The sequence below is a fragment of the Rhincodon typus genome, chromosome 45 (assembly GCF_021869965.1).
Source record: "Rhincodon typus isolate 14 chromosome 45, sRhiTyp1.1, whole genome shotgun sequence".
Lineage (NCBI taxonomy): Eukaryota > Metazoa > Chordata > Chondrichthyes > Orectolobiformes > Rhincodontidae > Rhincodon > Rhincodon typus.
This window is the reverse complement of record NC_063376.1, coordinates 10,275,608-10,296,835: the sequence shown is the minus strand read 5'-3', so window position 1 is coordinate 10,296,835 and position 21,228 is coordinate 10,275,608. Positions and strand designations below refer to the sequence as shown.

The 21,228-nt window shown below is 48.1% G+C and overlaps 1 protein-coding gene across 1 annotated transcript in view; it reads right to left on the bottom strand.

The window, feature by feature from the left end:
* The window catches only part of LOC109916967 (insulin receptor substrate 1-B-like), a 67,898-nt gene extending 48,908 nt beyond the window's left edge, over positions 1-18,990 (bottom strand). The window contains exons 1-2 of the mRNA XM_048620268.1: positions 18,275-18,990; positions 3,726-6,143 (exon numbers count right to left, since the gene is read on the bottom strand). Of these exons, the coding sequence (XP_048476225.1) occupies positions 3,726-6,143; positions 18,275-18,605 (2,749 nt within the window). The 5' untranslated portion in view covers positions 18,606-18,990. The remainder of the gene's footprint in view (positions 1-3,725; positions 6,144-18,274) is intronic.
* Between the last annotated feature and the right edge of the window lie 2,238 nt (positions 18,991-21,228).

The window sequence follows — 21,228 nt, the reverse complement described above, 5'->3', positions numbered from 1 at the left end:
TGGAGACAAATGGGGAGTGGGACTGACAAGGGGATATGCTTTGTAAAGCTAGCACAGACACAAGAGCAGAATGGTGTCCCTCACATGTTGTATCCCATGATATAATTAGGGCTCTAAGCATACATTTAAAGAGTAATCTGCTTGTTTTAATACTCGGCTGATTACAGTGTGGCTAATCACAGGCTAATTGTACCTGAAGACAAGACCACAATAGCTCTTATCTTGTCTGTGTACAATGTGTGTTTGACAGCTCCCATTATTGTGTTTGCATTTGGCTTCAGTGCTTGGGTGAATGAGTACACAGTCTCAGGTAAAAAACGATGCACAGAATGGAGACGACTGTGTTTTTTTTAAAAATGGCTTTCCCGTGCACCCCCTAACACAGACCTAACCGTCCACTTATTGCATGTTCTAGCTCCAACCAAACCGACAGCCTCTGATGGCTACTGGGGAGGGGTGGGGGGGGTTGATAATGGAAAGCACCCAGCTCAAACCAACCCAACAAATCCACTTTGAATCCCTTGCCCCGAGTCAAAGGCAAGCCCCAGGCCTGGATACCCGCCACCCCACCCCCCACCTCCCCACCGTGTATCTACACCCAGCTCTGAGCTCTCCAGAGCAAGGGTCCAGCGTTGGGTGGAAACTGGAAGATCATTGGGAATGGCGCTCGCACTTGTCAGGTATTCCCACAGTGCTTTGCATGGGGTAGTGCTGGTGATGGGCTGGGGATGGGGAGTTTTCATAAAATCATAGAAAATCATAGAATCCCTACAGTGTGGAAACAGGCCCTTCGACCCAACAAGTCCACACTGCCCCTCACAGCATCCCACCCAGACCGTTCCCTCATAACCCACCTAATCTACACATCCCTGAACACCATGGGCAATTTAGCATCCACCTAACCTGCATATCTTCGGGAGTTTTGGTTAAGACATCACCTGATAACGAAGGCACAAGTCAGTCCCAGATGGTTAGGGGGCAGAAGCACCTCTCTCTCTGGATTGAACATGTTTCAGGGAATTGAGCAGAATGTGCATTGCAGCTTTCGTTCAATATTCTGTGAAGATAACTGTTGCTTAAGAAATTTAGTCCTGTCCCATCCATTGCTTAATTGCCTTTGACAAGAAGGCATCCAATGTGTCAACTCAGGTACATTCTAAAATTACTAAACAGTTCAGCATGCCTTTGTGTTACTGACTGTATCACTACTGAAAGCTCCCTCACAGTATCACTCAGTCACCCCTCACCCCCGGTGCTACTGACTGTGTCTCTACTGATGTTAATCCAACTCACTCAAACAGTAACACCTGCACTATTTTGTACAGTCTGAGACGGCAGGCAAGGCCTCCGTTTAAAATAAAAAGTTTCTCAGACAATGCAGCATGTCCTCTACACGGTCTCAGATTTATTTTGGTCTGAAGTACAATGTGCAGTTACCCAATTGGGGCTTGAATCCATGAGTCTCTGATTGCTAGTGACAAGACAGTGACTCACGGAGTGATACTGATGGTGAAGGCAGACATCCTGTGTGGGCTGTGCCACGTTTACTAAAGGCAAAAATCAGTACCCACTTGAGCCCACGAGTGCTGACTGTTTTGCCCTGCGCCTGTTTAATTTCTCACAGACACTATGCGTCACGTTAGTCTCACTGACTCATTCATTGTTGTTGTGTTGTGAGAGATCTGAGCAGTGACAGACATGGGCTGTGTTAAATGCTTTTTCACTCATTTGCACTCACAGCTACTTCATAAAACATGCTATTCTCTCTTTGAGATGAGGGAGAGAAAAAGCTGTGAAGGACATGCAGGAATTGAAGCTCAGCTGTGCGCAGGGAAATTTAACCCATCCTCTTCCAGCAGTATGGAGCATGTGTGGTTTCCTCTCTCTCCAGTGAGCCCTGGCTCGGGTTAGGTTGCTGGATTTACAGGTGCCTGCGTCCTTCAGCCACTCTCTCAAATTACCTTTCCACAGATAGGAGACAGGATTTCACACATGGCACCACACAACTCTAACCTCATTGACACCAATGCTTTGCTACCAACGCACTGAGACACACATAGCAAGACAGACACGGACACATACGCACAAGGGCATAGCAGGCACACTGACACACACGTATATGTATACACACATACATACATACACACACACACACACACACACACACACACACAGTCCTGGTTTAAATCAAAGTATGAGCAACTACTGTAATTTCAGGGGCTCCTCGATCATCAGTGCAACAAGGATATGCAACTAAACTAACTACAACTCACAGCTACGTAAATCCCTTAATGAAGCAACAGTATCACAAAGCACTTCACAAAAGGCACAATTAAATAAAGAAACATTGAAAATGGCAGCAGGAACTGGCCATTCATCCCACTGAGCCTGTTCCACCATTCAACATGATCATCCTCTGTCTCAATACCATTATCCTGCTCTCTCCATACTGCTTAACACCTTTAGCCTCTAGAAATCATTGATTTTTTTTCTGAAATATACTCAGTGACTCAGCCTCCACAGCTTTCCGTCTGCTAACCAATTCTCAATCTATACTACCACCAATTCCAAGTGCTTTGACGTTGAGCAAAACTTCTCATGTGGGACTTTATCAAAACCTTTCTGAAAATCCAAATACACCACATCCACTGGTTCTCCCCTATCTATTCTAGGTTAAATACTCAAAAAACTGCAGTCAAACAAAATTTCCATTTCATAAATCCAAGTTGACTTTGAATGTATAAGTTCATTCGAAACATCCGTTATCACATTATTTTCAACGGACACTAACATTTTCCTCCTAGAGATAGTAGGCAAACCAGTCTGTAATTTCTTCTTTTCTGCTTCCTTTATTAAATAGTAGAGTCATACTTGCCACCCTTCAATCTGCTGCAACTGTTACAGAATTTTGAAAGATGACAACCAACACATCGACTTTTTTCATAGCCACTTCTTTTAGTATCCTTGGATTTAGATTATCAGGCTTCGGGATGCATTAATTAGCATTCATTATCTCTAGCACATTTTTTTCATTAACATTAAATTCCTTCAATTCATCCTTCCCAAAAACCCTTGTTTTCCCAATATTTCCAGGACGTAATTGTAAAATAGTTATTTAATTTCGCTGCCATTTCCTAATTCTCCATTATAAATTCTCATTTCAGCTTTACATTTGTCTACACAAAACTTATTTTCTTTCAATATATTTAAAGAAGCTCTTGCAGTCTACTTTTAGGTTTCTTGCATGCTACATTTCACAGCAACTTTGTACTACTACCCGTGTATCTACTATTATATTTTGTTAGCCATGGCTGGGCCACATTTCTTGTTGTGTCATGATGGAATGCAGAATTTTTGCAATGGATGCACATGCCTTAAAATATTATGTATTGTAAATATACTGTCATGCCTTTAAATGGTTATGCAGTCCATTGGTGCATACGCAGTATATGAACCTTTGTTGTTTCTTTTGATAAGGTTTAGAATTCTTGTTTCAAATTCAACAACTTCACTTTATATCCCAATGAGGAATTCAACACATATGCATCAGCTAGCCCTTTGCTCAGATGATTGAGAGATTATAATAGATTATAATTCAGAGGGCATTCTAACATTACATACCATTATATTACAGCGTGACATGTTTACATACGAATCCATCCTCATTGGGATTTACAACAGACATGACTGACTGATAGAAACCAGGTAACACAGAGTCCACTCACCGTCTTTGTTACTTTTATGGCTTCTCAATTCTTCAGATTTGTGAAAGTCGATGCTGGCATACGTGTTCAAGGTGCCACTCCCATTGGTTTGGGTGTAAAGTCTCGGCTGCAAGGCAGACACATCAGCGCAGACGCTGTCCGTTCCCAGATCCAGGTCGATGTAGTTCAGGCCGTTCTCGAAGCCAATAGACATGTGTCGCGACATTCCGGCACACGGAGCCTCCGTGGCTACATCTCCATCATCAGCGCCCTCGAAGGAGGTAGAGCCCCTGCGCCTAGGGAGATGGGAGCAGGTCGCTGAGGGCCCAGGGGCATGGAGGGTGGTCAAGAGGGTCTCGGAGCAATGACGCCGGCGTCGCTGGGGCTCGGCACAAACCCCCCGGGCTCCGGGACCCGCTTCCCCAGTGGAGTCCAGGGCCACCTCGGGCAAGGCTGCCACCAGGGGGCAGGCTGAGTCACCAGGAACTGGACTGCCCAACCTCCGCCAGGTCTGGGCCAGGGCCCCATGGGAGCTCTTCACCAGGCCGAGTGGAGGATGGGCCTCAGGCCTGAAATCCATGTTGATATACTCAGAGGGAGTCACTCGGGGTCCTCCCATGGATTGGGCAAGCCCAGCTGGGGAGCACGCGGTACCCGGTGGGCCCCGGAACTCGATACTGACGTACTCGCCCGGGCTCTGGGGCTCAGCAGGGAGTGAGCTCTCTCTCCGCCGAGGCAGGGTGGTGGCCCTCACCAGGTCAAGGGAGGGTCCAGGCTGGCGGCGGGTGAGGTGCTGCCCACTTTCAGCCTCTGTCAAGCTCTCACTGCTGCCAGTTGAGGAGGAGGAGGAGAGGGTGAGACGTCCTGAGGAGGAGGGCGCAAGGCGTCCTGAGGAGGAGGAGGGCGCAAGGCGCCCTGGGGAGGAGGAGGAGGTAGAGGAGGAAGGTGCAAAGTGGCCCAAGGTGGAGGGTGCAAGGCAGCCTGAGGAGGAGGAGGGTACGAGGTGTCCCGAGGCAGCAGAGAGAGCCGGGTCCAGCTGCTTGTAGGAGCGGGGCAGGGAGTGGTAGCAGTGGGGGTGGTGGTCAGGGGGGGTGGGGCCATCCTTGCGAGGCCTGGGGGTGCAGCGTTGGTGGCAGGAGGGGGTGGTGCTGGAGGCTGAGCAGCTGGCAGGTGACATGTTCATGTAGTCACCACCCGCCCCTCCTGTACCACTGCCGCCCCCTAGGGGCCGGGCCCAGCCATCTGGCGAGCAGCTCCCGCTGGGCGACATCAGCACGTAGCCCCCCGCGAGAGCTGCTGCTCCCGGGCTCTCAATCTGCCGAGGGGCAGAAGGGCCTTTGGGGGTCATCGCCATGTAGTCGTCGTCGTCACCATCTCCCGGTGGCATCACCCCAGGCAGCATAGCCACATAACCCTGGTCTGCTGCCTGACCGCGGCCTCTCTCAGTGGGCTCGGGGACAACCCTGGCTGACCAGGCCTGCTTGGTCAGGCCCCTGTCGGCCTCTTCCTCCTCCTCTCCACGGCTGCCAGCCCTCCTCAGCAAACGCCGCTGGCACTGCGGCTGCCGGTGCCCCGCCAAGCCCGGACCGCCCCCCATGGCCACATAGTCACGGAGGGGGCTCCGTCCACCCGCAGCTGGCGAGCCAGGGCTGGACTCGTAACCCTCGCCATCGGAGGAGGAGGAGGAGGAGGGGGAGGAGGAGGGCAGTGAGGAGGAAGAGGAGAAGCCACCATGGGGGAGGCCGAGGGGGCTGGAGGCCGGGTCAGAGATTGAGCGGGACGGAACCGGGGGAGGGTGGGCCCCGGGCATTCCTTGGCGGGGTGGAGGGCTGGAAGGTGACTCGTCAGCAGAGGGGGGGCGGGAGGAAGAGGAGGAGGCAGCACCGCTGCCGTCGCTGGGTGTCCGTGCCCGGGTGAAGCTGGATCGCTGCCCGGGTGAGGTGGGCACTCCCCGCCTCATGGTGAAGCCCACCCGGCTAGGGGGCGGGTTGGACGGAAGCTGGTGATGCCTGCGGGTCGGCACCGAGATGGGGTTGGAGCCCGATGACTGGCTTTTGCTGCGCAGCCGGAACTCCTCGCTCATGGCCTTCATGGCATCCAGGATGGTCTCGTGCATGTTCTGGGCCAGCACCGAGTCATCCACTTGCATCCAGAACTCCCCAGGCCCTGTCACCGCCGAGCGCCCCACCTCCACAAAGAAGAAATTCTCCGAGTGCCCGCACCGACGGATGTTCATCAGCTGCAGCACTACAGCTGCAGCATCAGAGTTCAGCTTCACCAGGTTGACCGTCTTATCTGTCAGGCACAGCCGGTAAATACCGCTCATGTTCCGCGTCTGGCCCAGGCCCCGGGGTCGAAGGTTAACCTGCCAGACCTCCTTGAAAGGTGGTCCAGGTACCGTGGTGTAATTCGAATCCCCATTTTCTACATGAGATTTACCTGCAGTTAGAAGTAGGAGAAAGGAACATAAAAAATGACAGAAATATAATGCTCCACCTGTGACAACTTAAAACCTGACTCCCTTCAAAACTAACAGACTTGTGTGAATAATCTTTCCCAGTTGACCTCAGCAATGTTGGATGCCACGTCTTTCATGATATTCAAAATTTGCTCTCTTAACCCCTTTGCCTCACTCTCTTCATTTAAGATACATAGGGACAGCCCTGCCAACCCCATCCACCACTCCAGTACAACACAGCTCAAAGTCATAGAGTCATATGGGCTTTACAATGCAGAAAATGGCCTTTCATTCCATCGTGCCCAGGCTAGTCATCAAGCATCCAATTCTGATGAAGGGCCACTGAACTCAAAACTGTTTCTCTCTCCTCAGATGCTGCCAGACCCGCTGAGTTTCTCCAACACATTGTGCTTTTGTATCAAGCATCTATTTTTAATCAGCATCTTAACTCCTAGTCACTTCACAACACAAAAACTTCACTCTGTTCTAACACTTCCCAGTGAGCACAGTATTCTGGGGGAGTTCTTGAGGAAGTTAATCCTCAGGCCACAGACTGCACCAGTTCAAGAAGGCGGCTCATTCCCACCTTCTCCAGATTAACTAGGCAAGCGCAATAAATGTTGGCCCAGACAATGACACCCACATCTCATGAATGAAACCCAGTTGCCTTGGCTAGGAGGAAGCCATCCAGCCCATCGTAAGTGCCTTGGTTCTGCGTTGGAGCTCTCCAATTAGTCCCACAACACCTCTTTTCCTATAACCCTGCCAAGCTACTCTTTATCAAGTTCCAGCACAGTGTATAAGGGAAGCTCAATGGCTGCTTCAGGGGACTGGTTTGGTCCATGTTTACTGTTGCCTTTGGGAACAATTGTCGATCACAGGGGAGCTGACTATTTGGGCTAATTATTCCTCTGAATGAACTGTCTAAATACAGTAATCCCACCACCATTCTGCGGCTCTGCAAATATCAGCCCCCTTCTAAAACCCTTCTTAGAAGTTACTTCTAAGTTACTTCGGGATCTTTTTCTATGCCTTTACAGGAAACACGTTTCAGGATGCTGCAATTACACAGAACCTTGGTGAGACCTCACCTGGAGTACCACTTGCAGTTTTGGTCTCCTTATCTAAGAAAGGATGTTCCGGCTATGAATGGAGAACAATAAAGGTTTACCAGGCTGATTCCTGGGATGGTTGGACTGATGTATGAAGGGAGACTGGATCAGTTAGGGCTTTATTCTTTGGAGTTCAGAAGAATGAGGTGGGATCTCATAGAAACCTGTAAAATCCTAACTGGATTAGACAGAGTAAACCCAGGGAGGATGTTTCCGATGACCAGGGAGTCCAGAACCAGGAGTCAAAGTCTAAGGATACAGGGAAGTTCATTTAAGACTGAGAGGAGGAAGAATGTCTTCACCCGGAGAGTGGTGAGCCTGTGGAGTTCTCTTCCATAGAAAGTGGTTGAGTTTAAAACATTAAATAATTTCAAGAAGGAGTTAAGATACATTTATATGGGCTAAAGGGTATGGGGGAGAAAGCAGGAACAGGATACTGAGTTAGATGATCAGACATGATTATACTGAATGGCAGAACAAGCTTGAAGGGCCCAATGGCCTACTGCTGCTCTTAGTTTATACAGAGTTGGAGTCACAGAGTCATACAGCACAGAAACAGACCCTTCGGTCCAACTCATCCATGCTGACCAAGTTTCCCTTTTGTCATCATTTGGCCCATTTCCCTTAAAACTTTTCCTAATCACGTACCTGTCCAAATGTTGTAACTGTACCTGGGTCTACCACTTCCTCTGATAGTTCCTTCCAATTATGAACCACCAACAGTGTGAAAAAGTTACTACTCAGGTCCCTTCTAAATCTTTCTCCACTCCCCTTAAAAATACACCCCTAGTTTTGAACTCCCCCACTCTAGGTAAACGATCTTTGCTATTCACCTTATTTATGCCCCTTATGACTTCATAAACCACTACAAGGCCACCCCTCAACCTCCTGTGCTCCAATGAAAGAAGTCCCAGCCTATCCAACCTCTCCTTACAACTCAAACCCTCCAGTCCTGGCATGTTTCTATGTTATAATTTGAATTACTTCAGGTAGATCTCAAACACTCTGGGCCAAGGTCACCCAATCTGAAACATTAAATCTGGTTCTCTCCACAGAAGTTGCCTAACCTGCAAGTATTCCCAGTGTTGTCCTGTTTGCATTTCACATTCCCAGCAGTTGTAGTGTTAGCCATCGTTTCCCCTTCACCTAAGCTGTTCCAAGGAGGTCAACCCCAGATTCTCCAGTCCCTCAAAACAACTAAAATCACTCAATCCTTGTATCCATCAAGCTGCACGGTCACATATATATTCACACATTCACATACATTCCAGGGCGTACACAGACACATGATCACAAACACACATGCAGATGTGTACAGATGCAAAGCACAGAATGTGCACACACGTGCACTCACACACAAACGTATATACACAAACACGCACAGACACCAAGCAGATAGAAATGTTCACGTCCACAACCGGTTGTTTTTTTTGGATGTATTGGGAGACACAACAAGAAATATTGATAAGAGAAATAGCTTGACCCTGGCTCAACATCTGTGTAGTGTGGGAGCTCATTGATACTTCTACACTTCTCTCAAGGCTTTATACAAAGTGGCACAAGTTCAGTGACTTCAGAACAAGAGGAGACATAATAACCTCTCACCCAAGTACCCAATTAGATTGGGGATTAATCTGCATTTTAACTCTCTCTGCCTACAAGTCTGAATCTCAGTTTTGCAAATTCTAATTGATTAACCGGCCTTAACACCCCTCCTCAGCCTCAGTGAGTGAGGGGAGATTCCTGCTCCTCTTCCCGTGAGGACATATTTCTTAACATCACCCTGAAAGGCCTGGCTCAGATTTTACAGTTCAAAAGCATGGGCTGTCCACACTAGAGGAACCAGTTTCTGTATCAAATCCTTGAATCATGTATAAGACACTTGGTTGACCTCGGCTGGCGTTCTGGGTGAATCATTACAGGAAAGATGCAAAAGCATTGGAGTGCAGACAAGGTTTATGAGAATGGTTCCAGGGATGAGAAGCTTTAGTGACTGAAGAAGTTGGGACCGTTCTCCTTAGAAAGCAGAAGTCTGAGAAGCGATCTGATTGAGGTTTTCGAAATCGCGAGTGGGCTGGATAAAGTTGATAGGGGAAAAGCTGCTAAGTTTTTCCAGCAATTTCTGTTTCTGTTGGGAAAAACTGTTCCTGCTTGTAAAAGGGTCGAGAACCAGAAGGCACCGTTTAACAGTGTTTCGAAAAACAGGCAAACGTGAGGTGAGAGTAAGAACTTTTATCGCTCAGCGAGTGGTCTGGGTCTATAATGCAATGCCTGGAAATGTGTTGGAAGCAGGTTCAATAAAGGTATTGAAACAGAAACAATTTGCAGGGTTACGGGATAAGGCAGGAGACAGTGCTCATTTCGAAAGCTAGTCCAGGCACAATGGGCTGAGTGGCCTCTGTTGCACCCTAACAAATCTGTGATCTCAAACCCTTCGATCAGATCATTCTTTAATTTTCAACAGTCAAGCACTGACGTGTTATAAATAAACAGGAGCCAGTTTTCACTGCACTCTCTCATGCATATTGATAACCAGCTTCTGTTCAAAGACTGGCTGAACTGCCAATAAACAGGAGCCTCACTTTGCCACAATTAATGTCTGGCTGACCCTCGAGTGAAGCCGTCTGTGTCATGCACTATGCCAGTCGTGGTTTTAAACATACATTCAACTTGGTAGTAAAACATCACAGCGATACTGTGAACCCAAAATGACCTATGCATAACCTACTGGCAGATTTTTTTTACTGGTAGATGACTTGCTTTGGTCAATCAAGGATAGTGATTTTCTTTCCTCCTAATTTCTGAATTTAAGCAAAAAAAACTTGCTAAAATTCTGAAAGAGCAAGCAGACAGAGCACTCCTGTTGATTAAAAACCCCAGAAAGTGTTCCTCTAATTTCCCAGAGGTAAACACGTATGTAAACAGGTCAGAGATAGTAGGAACTGCAGATGCTGGAGAATCTGAGATAACAAAGTGTAGAGCTGGATGAACACAGCAGGCCAAGCAGCATCAGAGGAACAGGTCACACAGCAATAACAAATGCTCGCCAGTGGTGGCACTGCAGCACCCCCACAATACTGCTTTCTCCAGCTTATAGATCATAGAGTCCCTACAGTGTGGAAACAGGCCCCTTGGCCCAACAAGTCCACACCGACCCTCAGAGCATCCCACCCAGACCCATCCCCCTATAACCCACATAATCTACACCTCCCTGAACACTATGGGCAATTTATCATGGCCAATCCACCTAACGTGCACATCTTTGGACTGTGGGAGGAAACCGGAGCACCCGGAGGAAACCCACGCAGACACGGGGAGAATGTGCAAACTCCACACAGACAGTTGGAATCGAACCCAGGTTCCTGGTGCTGTGAGGCAGCGGTGTGCCACCGTGCCACCCCTAAGGCAGCTCTTTAGCATGCACAAGATAACCGCACATATTCCAAAACGCTCCGCTGCCCACAGTGCAGCTGGGTTTTTCCCCTTTTGCTATCAATAATTTTGGTCATGATTCTGAAGATAGGGATATGCCAAATTTCTGTTGGCATATCAGAAACAACGTCTTGTCTGCCCTTTCAGGCGGGTTACTGCACACCCTCCCCCCTCACCTCACAAAACCATGGGCCGGGCATCAGACAGGCTGAAGCTCTGCGGCGCAACAGGGCCAGGGAAGGTGCTATGAAAATGCAAGCTCCTCCTGTCCGCTCGCTGGCTGGAAATTGCCAGTAACAGAAAGTCAGTACACTGGCAAACCAGAACTACTGTCATTAGCTGAATGTTTAATTCTGCTGGGGTTCTGGGCAGTCAGTGGTGATCCATCCAGAATCTCGGAGACGAGCAGATAGAAACTGGGGCTTATCAGCTCCAAGAGGTACAATATACGTATATAAACGTAGATCGCTGGAAATCAATGCTCCCATTATCCTCAAAACACAGGTTTATTCCCATCTGCTCCTCTACCCTGTCCCCAAACACTTCTAGAGCAAGTACAGCATAGAATTAGAAACAGAGTAAAGGTCCCACAACATTATCCCATCAAACACCCTCCAATCAAACACTCCCAGGACAAGGACAGCACAGGGTTGGATGCACAGTAAAGCTTCCTCTGCCCTTTTAAACTAAAAATAAATGAAAAGTAAAACTTATCAAAAAATGAAGGAATTGCAGATGCTGGAAATCAGAAACAAGAACAGAAATTGCTCCAAAACACTCAGCAGGCCTGGCATGATTTGCGATGAGAAATCAAAGTTAATGTTTCGAGTCCAGTGACCCTTCTTCAGAACGGAAAGTAAAGCTTCCTCGACCCCCAGGACATGGACAGCACAGGGTTAGATGCACAGTACAGTTCCTTTTGCTCTTTTAATCTGATAGTAAAGTTCTCTCTACATTGCCCTCATCAAACACCCCCAGACTGGTCCAGTATGGGGTCAGAGACTAAAACTTCATCTACTCTTTTAAACTGAAAGTAAAGCTTCTTCTACACTGTCACCATCAAGCGCTTCCAGGACAGGGGTAGCACAGGATTAGATACAGAGTACAACTCCCTCTTCATTGCACACTTCCTAAATGGGGACATTATGAGTGACCATCAGTCTCTTCGCTCTCAGCTCCTGGGACTCTGCTGGGCAGAGCCTGCGCAATTTGCAGTCTGAATGCAGATAAGTTGGCATGGAGACACAAACAGCCAGGGGACAGCAGGCGACAGCTAGTCAATAGTCAGCCCATACAGTGCAGTAAGATTGGATCAATCATGAGAGTACACTGACTGCAAGATTCACCCAACAATTCCAACTAACATTACTGCAATTTCCAAAAAATACAGACTGAAATCTGGAATCTATTTGGTTATCCACAAAAATGGAACGTCATGTAATGCATTAAAACTAAGGAGGACACATGACACTGAACTAAAGGAGGATCTCATATTGCATTTGATCAAAGGCCTGTTTTTAAGAAGCATCTGAAAGGAGGAAACCAAAAGCGGAGAGATTGAGTGAGGAAAATTCAGAGCTTAGGGCCCAGGCAGCTGAAGGCATGGCCGTCAATGAAGGAGTGATAGGAATCAGGGGATGTTCAAGAGGAATTGGAGGAGATTACAGAGATCGGGAGGATATGGGGCTGGGGAAGGTTACAGAGATCGGGAGGGGTGGAGGGGCTGGGGGAGGTTACAGAGATCGGGAGGGGCAGAGGGGCTCGGGAGGTTACAGAGATCGGGAGGGGCAGAGGGGCTGGGGAGGTTATAGAGATCGGGAGGGATGGAGGGGCTGGGGGAGGTTACAGGTACTGTTTGGATATCAAATCATTCTGTGTGCTAAGCCAGTACAAGGTAATGGAACTTCGCTGTAAGTGAGGACACAGAGATGTTTACGGAGGGGAGAGTATGAGACAGGTTGGTGAGTATGGGTTTAGGAGCGACGGCAGGCTCAGACAAGGGCTTCAGCAGAGAATGAGCTGAGATAGGGGCAAGGCGAATCCGGGCGATCAAATGGAGGTGGAAGAAGGCAGCTGGGCGATGAGCTGAATATGTGGTCAAGGCGTCAACCTGTCGTCAGTGGTACCCCTTGAAGACTTCTTGGGGAAGTATGGGGAGAGGTCAGCAGTCTGGGAGGTCGGGGGGCAGTTTGGGAGGGCAGAAGAGGCTGCTGCTAGTAGTGATGTGTGGGAAACCTGCCGTCTCCTCACACATCCACTTTAGCTCACCCACGACCGCCTTGTGATAACCAGCTACCCTCCGGGTCAAGCCCTCATCCTGCTACTCACCAGTCTGACCTCTCAGTGAGATCTCTGTCAGTTCTCAGCTCTGATCACATCCCTGTCAGACTGACTCACTCCTTTCTGGATGTAACTTTCGAAGAGCTCATTTACCTCCCTAAGCAACACTACATTTTCTTGTTGAGAGAGCTGTTCGCACGTGTCTCTGTCTCAACATTTCCAAGCAAGCCTGGATAGAAACTAACCTGACCAGCCATTTTACAGCAAGAAGATACTATCTTATAAAGCACTTCTGCCACCTATCCAGGTCCTTATGTTCTTTGATAATTTTTCAACCATTTCTAAAGTGCAGCAACCCATCTCCAACTTTGTTCTGCAAACACAAGTCTTGTTGACGTCAAATAGCCTGGTTCTAACTGGAGAATTTCACTTGTCATTTTACAAACTATAGCTTGTTCCTCCATTACATACACTCACTCACACACACACACACACTCACACTCACTCTGACAAACACTCACAGCCTGTCCTACACTCAGATTCCAGCTCCTCCAACGTATCCACCAATCTTTGAACCTGGCCATTCATATTGGGAGCGGGATTAGCAAAACGCATGGAATCTTGAGCTTTGGTTTGGCTCCAACTACAGCCTTGAGTCCAGTTCTGGTCCCCATACTATAGGAACGACACACAAGGGTCTGAAAGAGAGAGTGAAGGAGATTTCCCCAAATGGTTCCAGGGATGAGAGGGCATTAGTGACGAGAAGCTGGGCTTGTTCTCCTCTGAGAAAAAGCGAATGAGGGGAGATTTGATAGAGGTGCATGAACTAGGAACAGGAGCAGGCCATTCAGCCTATCAAATGTCCCGCTATCCAATACGATCATGGCCGATCAATCACTTTACTGCCTTTTATTCACCAGATCCTCAAAACCCTGTACACCACTGGGAATTTCTTAATTTAATCTCAAACATGCTCAAAAACTGAGCTTCCATATCCCTCTCTGGTAGAAAATTCCAAAGATTCACAACCTCCAAGTAAAAGACAAAACTTTGCTCATCTCCGACCTAAGTGCCATCCCCATTATTTTTAAATGGTACCTCCCACCGGTTCTAGACTTCACAACCAAGGGAAACATCTTTCCTGCATCTACCGTGTCTATCCCTTTAAATATGTTGTGAGTTTTGATGAGATCACCTCTCATTCTTTGAAACTCTAGAGTATATGGACCTAGTTTGCCCAATCTCTCTTCATAGGACAGTCCCACCATTCTGGGAACAAGTCTGGTGAACCTTCACTGCACTGCCTCTATAACAATATCTTTCCAGGGATAAGGAGATCCAAACTGCACACACAGTACTCCAGGTGTGGTCTAACCAAGCTCTTGCATAATTCAAACAAGACTTCACTACTCCTGTACTCAAACAAGATGTATGGTAAAAGGGGGTAACATTTAAGATTTTGGGACAGAAATACTGCACGGACGTGGGGGATGCGATGGAAGTGGAGGTGATGAACAATTTCAAAAGGAAATCTGGCAAACTCTTAGGGGAAATAAAACTACAGTATTGACAGGGAAATAGCATGGGGAACGGGACTGACTGGATCACCCTACATAGAGCTGGCGTGGCCCTAGTGGGCTGAATGGCCTGGGTTGTAAATGTCTCTAAATCAATTTAACAGATTAGATGGCTTCACTCGAATGGCTTTGAAACAGGATCCTCGTCCCACTTTGGATCTAACAGCCTTGCTGGGTTTGATGTGATTGTAACAGTTTGAACAGGACGGTCCTGTTTGGCTGGGATGGAGGGGAGTTTCTAGCTCTTGAGTTTTGATATTAAAGTCCTAATATAAGAATTAGTGTCAGCACTGCAGTCTGGTTCGACCACAGGAAATTTACATTTAGCAGTTTTGGATGCAATAAACTTACTTACGCTATGCTTTTTAAAAAAATACAAATCTTTCCAAACAGGAGCATGGTTCTCCTATTTCTCAACAGATGTACAAGTTGTGTTGCAAAAGCTGACATCTCCTACAATCTCTCTTGCTTTCTCCATATCAAGACATGAAAACCCAAACTATAATAATTTTATATAAACAAAAAGCTAAACGAGTAGACAAGAAGGATGAGCTCGGAGCTAGGTGAAAGAGAATAAATGGGAACACAGGACAGAGACAGAGAGGGGAAATGAAGATGAGAACAAGGAGTTTGAAATGAACAACAACAATTTGAAGAATGAAGAAAAAGGACAAAGTGACTGAAGAGAAAGAGAGATACATACATTAATCAAACAAGCAGGAAGAAGGGTGAATGCAAAGGAGGAGAGGAAGTAAAGGAAAAAACACCAAAAGAGAGACAGAACAGGAAGTAGAGAAAAAAGGGAAAGGACGGAAGAACCAGAGAGAATACAGTGAGTGCAAGAGAGATGTAGAGGGTGGATGGTGTGAAAAAGAACAGGTATAAGGAGTAAGGGGACGTGAGAGGATATCAAGGAGTACGGGAAAAAGGCAGGAGAATGGGGATGAGAAACATATCAGCCATTGTAGAGGTGACTCAATAAGCTGAACGGTCTAATTCTGCTCCTGTACTTTATGGAGACAGTATGTGAGAAAGTCTCAACTGAACTTGCAGCAGCTGAATGATAGATGGAGTGAGTGTGAGAGTGGAGGTTTCAGGAAGGTGCGAGTGTGACAGCCATAGCAAAGATGAGCTAGGATCAGTGCACAGTACCAGCTTTCCTGAGATGGAGGGCGTGTGACAGACTGAGTGGAGGTGTGGGGGATGGAGTGAGTGTGGGATTCCATACCAGAAAACAGCAGTTGGCCGAGAGCTGGAGTTAGTGTGAGTGTGGAAGTATGGGATATGGAGAAAGTGTGATAGCGTGCACCAGAGAGGACCAGTTGCCTCATTCCTAGGTACCATCTCTTTGAGGATGGAGTGAGTGTGAATGGAAGCATAATGATGAAGTGAATGTGAAAATGGAGTATAGGGGATGGAGCGAGTGAAATTTCCTTTATTTTATCCGCCAGAATTTTCTCACGCCCCTCAACTAGTATCGTTTTAAAGTAACTCCATGCACTTTCTGTACACATCCCAGGTTTCTGAGCCCTCCATCTCTAAATAAGCTTCCATTTTTCTCCCATATCCAATCATGTATAATTCTCAACATCCGAGGTTCTTTGGTCTTGTCGATCCCACCCTTCACCTTTACAGGAACATGTTGGCCCTGCACTCTCACCGTTTCCTTTTTGAATGTCTTCCACTGTAGATTTTCATGAAGTAGCTGCTTCCAGCTTACTTTGTCCAGATCCAGTTTTATCTTCTTAAAATTAGTCTTTCCCTGATTTCAAAACTTTTATTTCTGATCCATCTTTGTCCCTATCCATAATTAGCTTAAACTTTACTAAATTATGATCACTACTAGCCAAATGCCCAGCTTCGTTCCCTAAAATTAGGTAAAGCAATATCCCCTTGGAGTTTCAACATTATAGAATCCCTAGGATGTAGAAGTAGGCCATTCAGTCCATCAAGTCCACACCAACCTTCTGAAGAGTATCCCAGTCAGACCCAACCCTGTAAACCTGCAATGCATATGGCTAATCCACCTAGCCTGCACATCCCTGGACATTATGGGCAATTTAGCATGGCCAATCCACTCTAATCTGCACATCTTTGGACTTTAAAACTCTACCTCTGGACACATTAAGAATTCTGTCCCCTCTAAGCCTTCCACACTTTGTCTATCCCAGTCAATATTGGGCTAATTGAAATCCTATTATTATTACCCAATTATTTTTGCACTCCTTTAAGCATTTGCTTCATATCTGTCTTTTTATCTCTCCCTGTTTGTGGAGTCTATTGTATACTCCTAACAATGTGACTGCTCCTTTTTGTTTGTAAGCACTACTGCCTCAACTGAAAAAAACATTCTAAGATACCATCCCTCCTGACTGCAGCAATTGATACGTTGATCAATATTGTAACCCCATGTCCTACTTACACTCCCTCTAGTCTCGGCTGAAGGGTCTATCCCCGAAATACAGACCTGCCTGTCCGGTCTCTCCCTTAACCCTGTCTCTATACATCCCCATACTTTAATCAAACACCTTTACTCACACGATTCATTGCAGTAAAATAAATGCCTTCCAACCTTGCAATGTTCCCTTGTGACTTAACTTGACAATATATACTCTGCCTTCCAAACTGACTTGTTATTTCTGTCTGCACATCCTCCCCCATCGTTCCTCCACTCTGTATCCCATTCACCTGCCAAATCATTTGAACTAGCAAACACCCCATATTTCCACAAGGATATTGGTCCCATTCCTGTTCAGCTGCAACCCACTGGCTTTGTACAGGTCCCACCTTCCCCAGAAACACAGTTGGTGATCCAGGAATCTAAAAACCTCCCTCCTGCTCCAAATTTTCAGCCAAGCAATTATCTACTCTATCCACTTATTCCCATACTCATAATCCAGAGATTATAACCCGTTGGAGCTTCTGTTTTACAATCTGCTAACTAGTTCCCCAATTTCTTGTTGTAGAACCTAATGCCTTTTTTTAAAATCCATGTTGTTTGGTAACGACGGAGTTGGCTCAGTGCCCAGTACCAGCTCTCCTGAGGACAGACTGAGTGAGAGAGTGGAGGTATAAAGAATGGAGTGAGTGTGAAAGTGGAGGCGTAGGGGATGGAGTGAATGTGGTAGTCTGTACCAGACAGCAACAGTTGGCTCATTGCATGGCACAAGCTGTCCTGTGGATGGAGTGAATGTTACAGTGGGAGTGAAACAAGTGGAGGTATAAAGGATGGAATGAGGGTGACAGAGCAAGTGCAGGGGATGAAGCCCCAACTGGACAACAGGAATTGGCTCAGCTCTCCTCAGAGTGTGACAGTGGAGGCATTGGGGATGGAGTGTGAAAATATTCAGGTTTTAATGATAAGGGCAGAGGAGTGTGAGGTATAAGGGAAGGGTGGAGGAATGTGAAGGAGAGCTACTGAGCAAGTGCTATACCCAAATGCAGGGTGACTGCCCAATACCAGCTCTCTGGAAGATGGAGAGGATGTGAAGGATGGAAGTATTCGGTTGAAGGGTTGCGGAGTGTGAGGTAGTCCAGTGAAGGGTGGAGGACTGTGAGGGGCACAGGGACAGATGGGGCAGATGGGGATGAGAGGCACAGGGGCAGACGGGGGTGAGGGGCACAGGGGCAGACGGGGGTGAGGGGCAGACAGGGATCAGGGGCACAGGGTCAGACAGGGTGAGGGACAGATAGGGTGCCACAAAGCCGTACCCAGCAGCAGGGTGAGTGCCCGGTACCAGCTCTCCTGCTCCTCGGGGCCCGCCGCCGCCAGGCACACGCTCTCGCTGCGCGTGTACACGCAGAGTAGGTAGCGGGAGCGCGCGTCGCGCCGCTTGTTGACGGTGAAGCAGGCGCTGAGCGGGAGCGCGCGGCGTGGGCCCGCGCCCCGGCTGCGGAACTTCTTCTCGCTGTCGTAGAGCTCGAGGCGCGCCGGGCCGCTGTCGCTGTCCGCCCGCAGCACGCAGTACCGCCGGTGTAGGCTCTTCCATTTCCGCAGCACCCCGCACTTCCTCACGTCCGATTCCGGGCCCGGCTCCGCCATTCCAACCGGCCGCACCGAATGCAAAAGAAAAACCCGCTGCCGTTGGCCCTTCGCCGCTCCTTATGCCCACTGCATTCCCCCACCCCCTTGCCTTCTCCGGCCTCCCGCACCGCTCCCTCGCAGCCTTTGCAGAAATTCCGTTTTGCACACACCCCCAGCTGCTGCAAATAAAACTTTGCAATAATCTCCCCTTGTTTTGCAAAAGGAGAAATCTCCTCCTCCAGGTTGTCTGGTTGCTGTCCTGTTAAAGCGCCGCCGCTTCTGGCGGAGAGGTGTGTGCATGTATACACACACACGTATACACTGTGTATCTGTGCATGTGGATTTTTTCTTAAAGCTCCGGCGAGGGTTTGCATTTCTAAATAGGGAGCCCAAGACAGACAGACGGAGAGGGAGTGGCTCAGCTCCTTGGGTCCTAGCGCACTCTGCTGCAGAGGAGTGCGCAACCAGTCATGAGAAGGGTACCCCTGCGACCTGAGGATCCCTGCACCCTATGCCCCTCCCTCTCACAAGCAGTGACTGAGGTTCACTCTCCTCCTTCCGGGTGCATTGGGGTCCGAGATTGCTCCCAACACGTGGGCAAGGGGCACTGGAAGAGTGTGGGTGGGTGGGTAGGGGTCGCTCACTCTTCTCCCACGCCTCAGGTACACCTTCCCGTCTCTCAGAGAGTTTCGGAGCCTTCCCTCAGGAAGGGGCCCTCATTCCGGTGGGCCACGAGGCTGGGTCTCCCATGAGGTGGCCGGGGTAGTCAGGTCGGGGCTGGGGGTGATGTTTGACCTCTCTATGGAGGCTTTGAGGACCTCCTTAAATCGTTTCTAGGTCCCCACCCTAACCACCCCCCCAGGAGTCTCCACCCCAGGGCCTTGTGGCAACTCATACAGACACACGCATTCAACATTGGCAATGCCAGCCTCCAAATCACCTACTCACCACTTAATCCATGCAACGTTTACTCGCGAAAATCCCACTGAGATTGTCCCAAACATGGGTAAACTGAGAGGGGAAGGGAGTCCTGGACGAAGTATCAGCTCACTAAAGTTCAACCTTATGACCTTTGTGTAAAGCAGGCTTCTTTCTACATTTATTGACCAGCCCAAATTGTCTCTGGAGCACTGGGTCTGGAGACACATGTAGGCTTCATACCAGGTCAAAACAGCATAAAATGGGTTGCCAAACCATATTGGATTGTTTTTCCAAGGACAGCCAAGATGGTCACCATTCTGGCCAAATTATATCCCATTCAAATTCACCCTCAGCCACAATGGATTCAAACCCATGTCTCCAGCAATGTGGATTTGTGTGAAAGGTAATGTCACAGTAGTAACCCTCAACTAAATAGGCACTACCACACCGTAAGGCTGCTCTCTCATAAGAGAGAGAGAGGTGACTGGTGGTTGTTTAACCTGAGAGTCACCACATCTCAGGTGAGGGAGAGTCCTTCATGGTAACCTCAGTGCAGGAATTGAATCTATGCTGTTCGTATAACTCTGCATTGTAAGCCAGCTGTCCAACCAACTGAGCTGGATTACTAGTTCTTTAAGCACTACAAGCCCCAAAGTGTCTACTTTCTAAATCCCGACTGGGACCAAGTCTCATTCAAATTTCTCCAGTGCCCTCCCGCCCCCAGCTCCTCCACCCCATTCCCTGTAACCCGCTTCCAGCCCCACCATCCTGCCAGACCTTTGCAGCCCTTCAATTCTACCCTCTTCATTTCTGTTAGATACCTGGCTCTGAACTCGGGGATTCTGCCCCCTCCCTCCTCTTCCAAGACACTCCTGAAAAGCTGCTTTTCTCTTGGCACTGGCCATGATATTCTGTACAGTTTGAGACGTTTCAGGGTCATTGACCCTTGCAAGCAGTTGATACCAGTAGTGACCCAAAATCTTCTCAACCCGACCATAATTGATCAAACTCTGATTTAAAATTTCCACATGAACATTCTCAATCTCTACAGGTTATTTTTGGTGGGGGGAAGTGAAAGTGAGTTCCAAATTTCCACCCCCTTCATACAAGGAAGAGTATTCTGATGTCGATGTCAACGCCCCCGCCCCCCACCTGCCCCAGAAGAGCTTGAGCTGAATTTTAGGGTTCTTCCCCCTCAGTGTAAACTCCAACCCCCAACTTGCTCTCTCGCCACAACTCCCACTCCCCACCCCCACACATGCCCATTCCCCCCCATGCCAATCACCCACTCCCCCCAATTACTTATTGACTTACCACTGTGTCCCACATCTCACCCCCACTCTCCTCAATCCTCACTTCTCTTTCAGAGGTAATAATTCCTCACTATTGACCCGTTCCAATCCTTTAATTATCTAAAACACCTCGATTAGAACGAACCCTTAATCTCTGTCCCCATGGACGAGGGTATTGCGGGGTGGAGGAAGGAGTGGTTGCACAGGGTCATGTCACGAGGCATGGGTCTGGGAGAAATGGTGGTGTGGAAGGGTTGGGAAGGGAGATGGTGGGGGGGAGCTGTAAAAGTACAGAATATGCTTCAGGTGACAGATGGTCTGGGTAAAGCAAGATTTGGAGACTTTGTTGTGAATTCCCATGATGAAGGTAAAGTTGCCATACTGTCATCAGCTCATTAGAGAGACAGCTGCATTGCAAACCAGCTGTC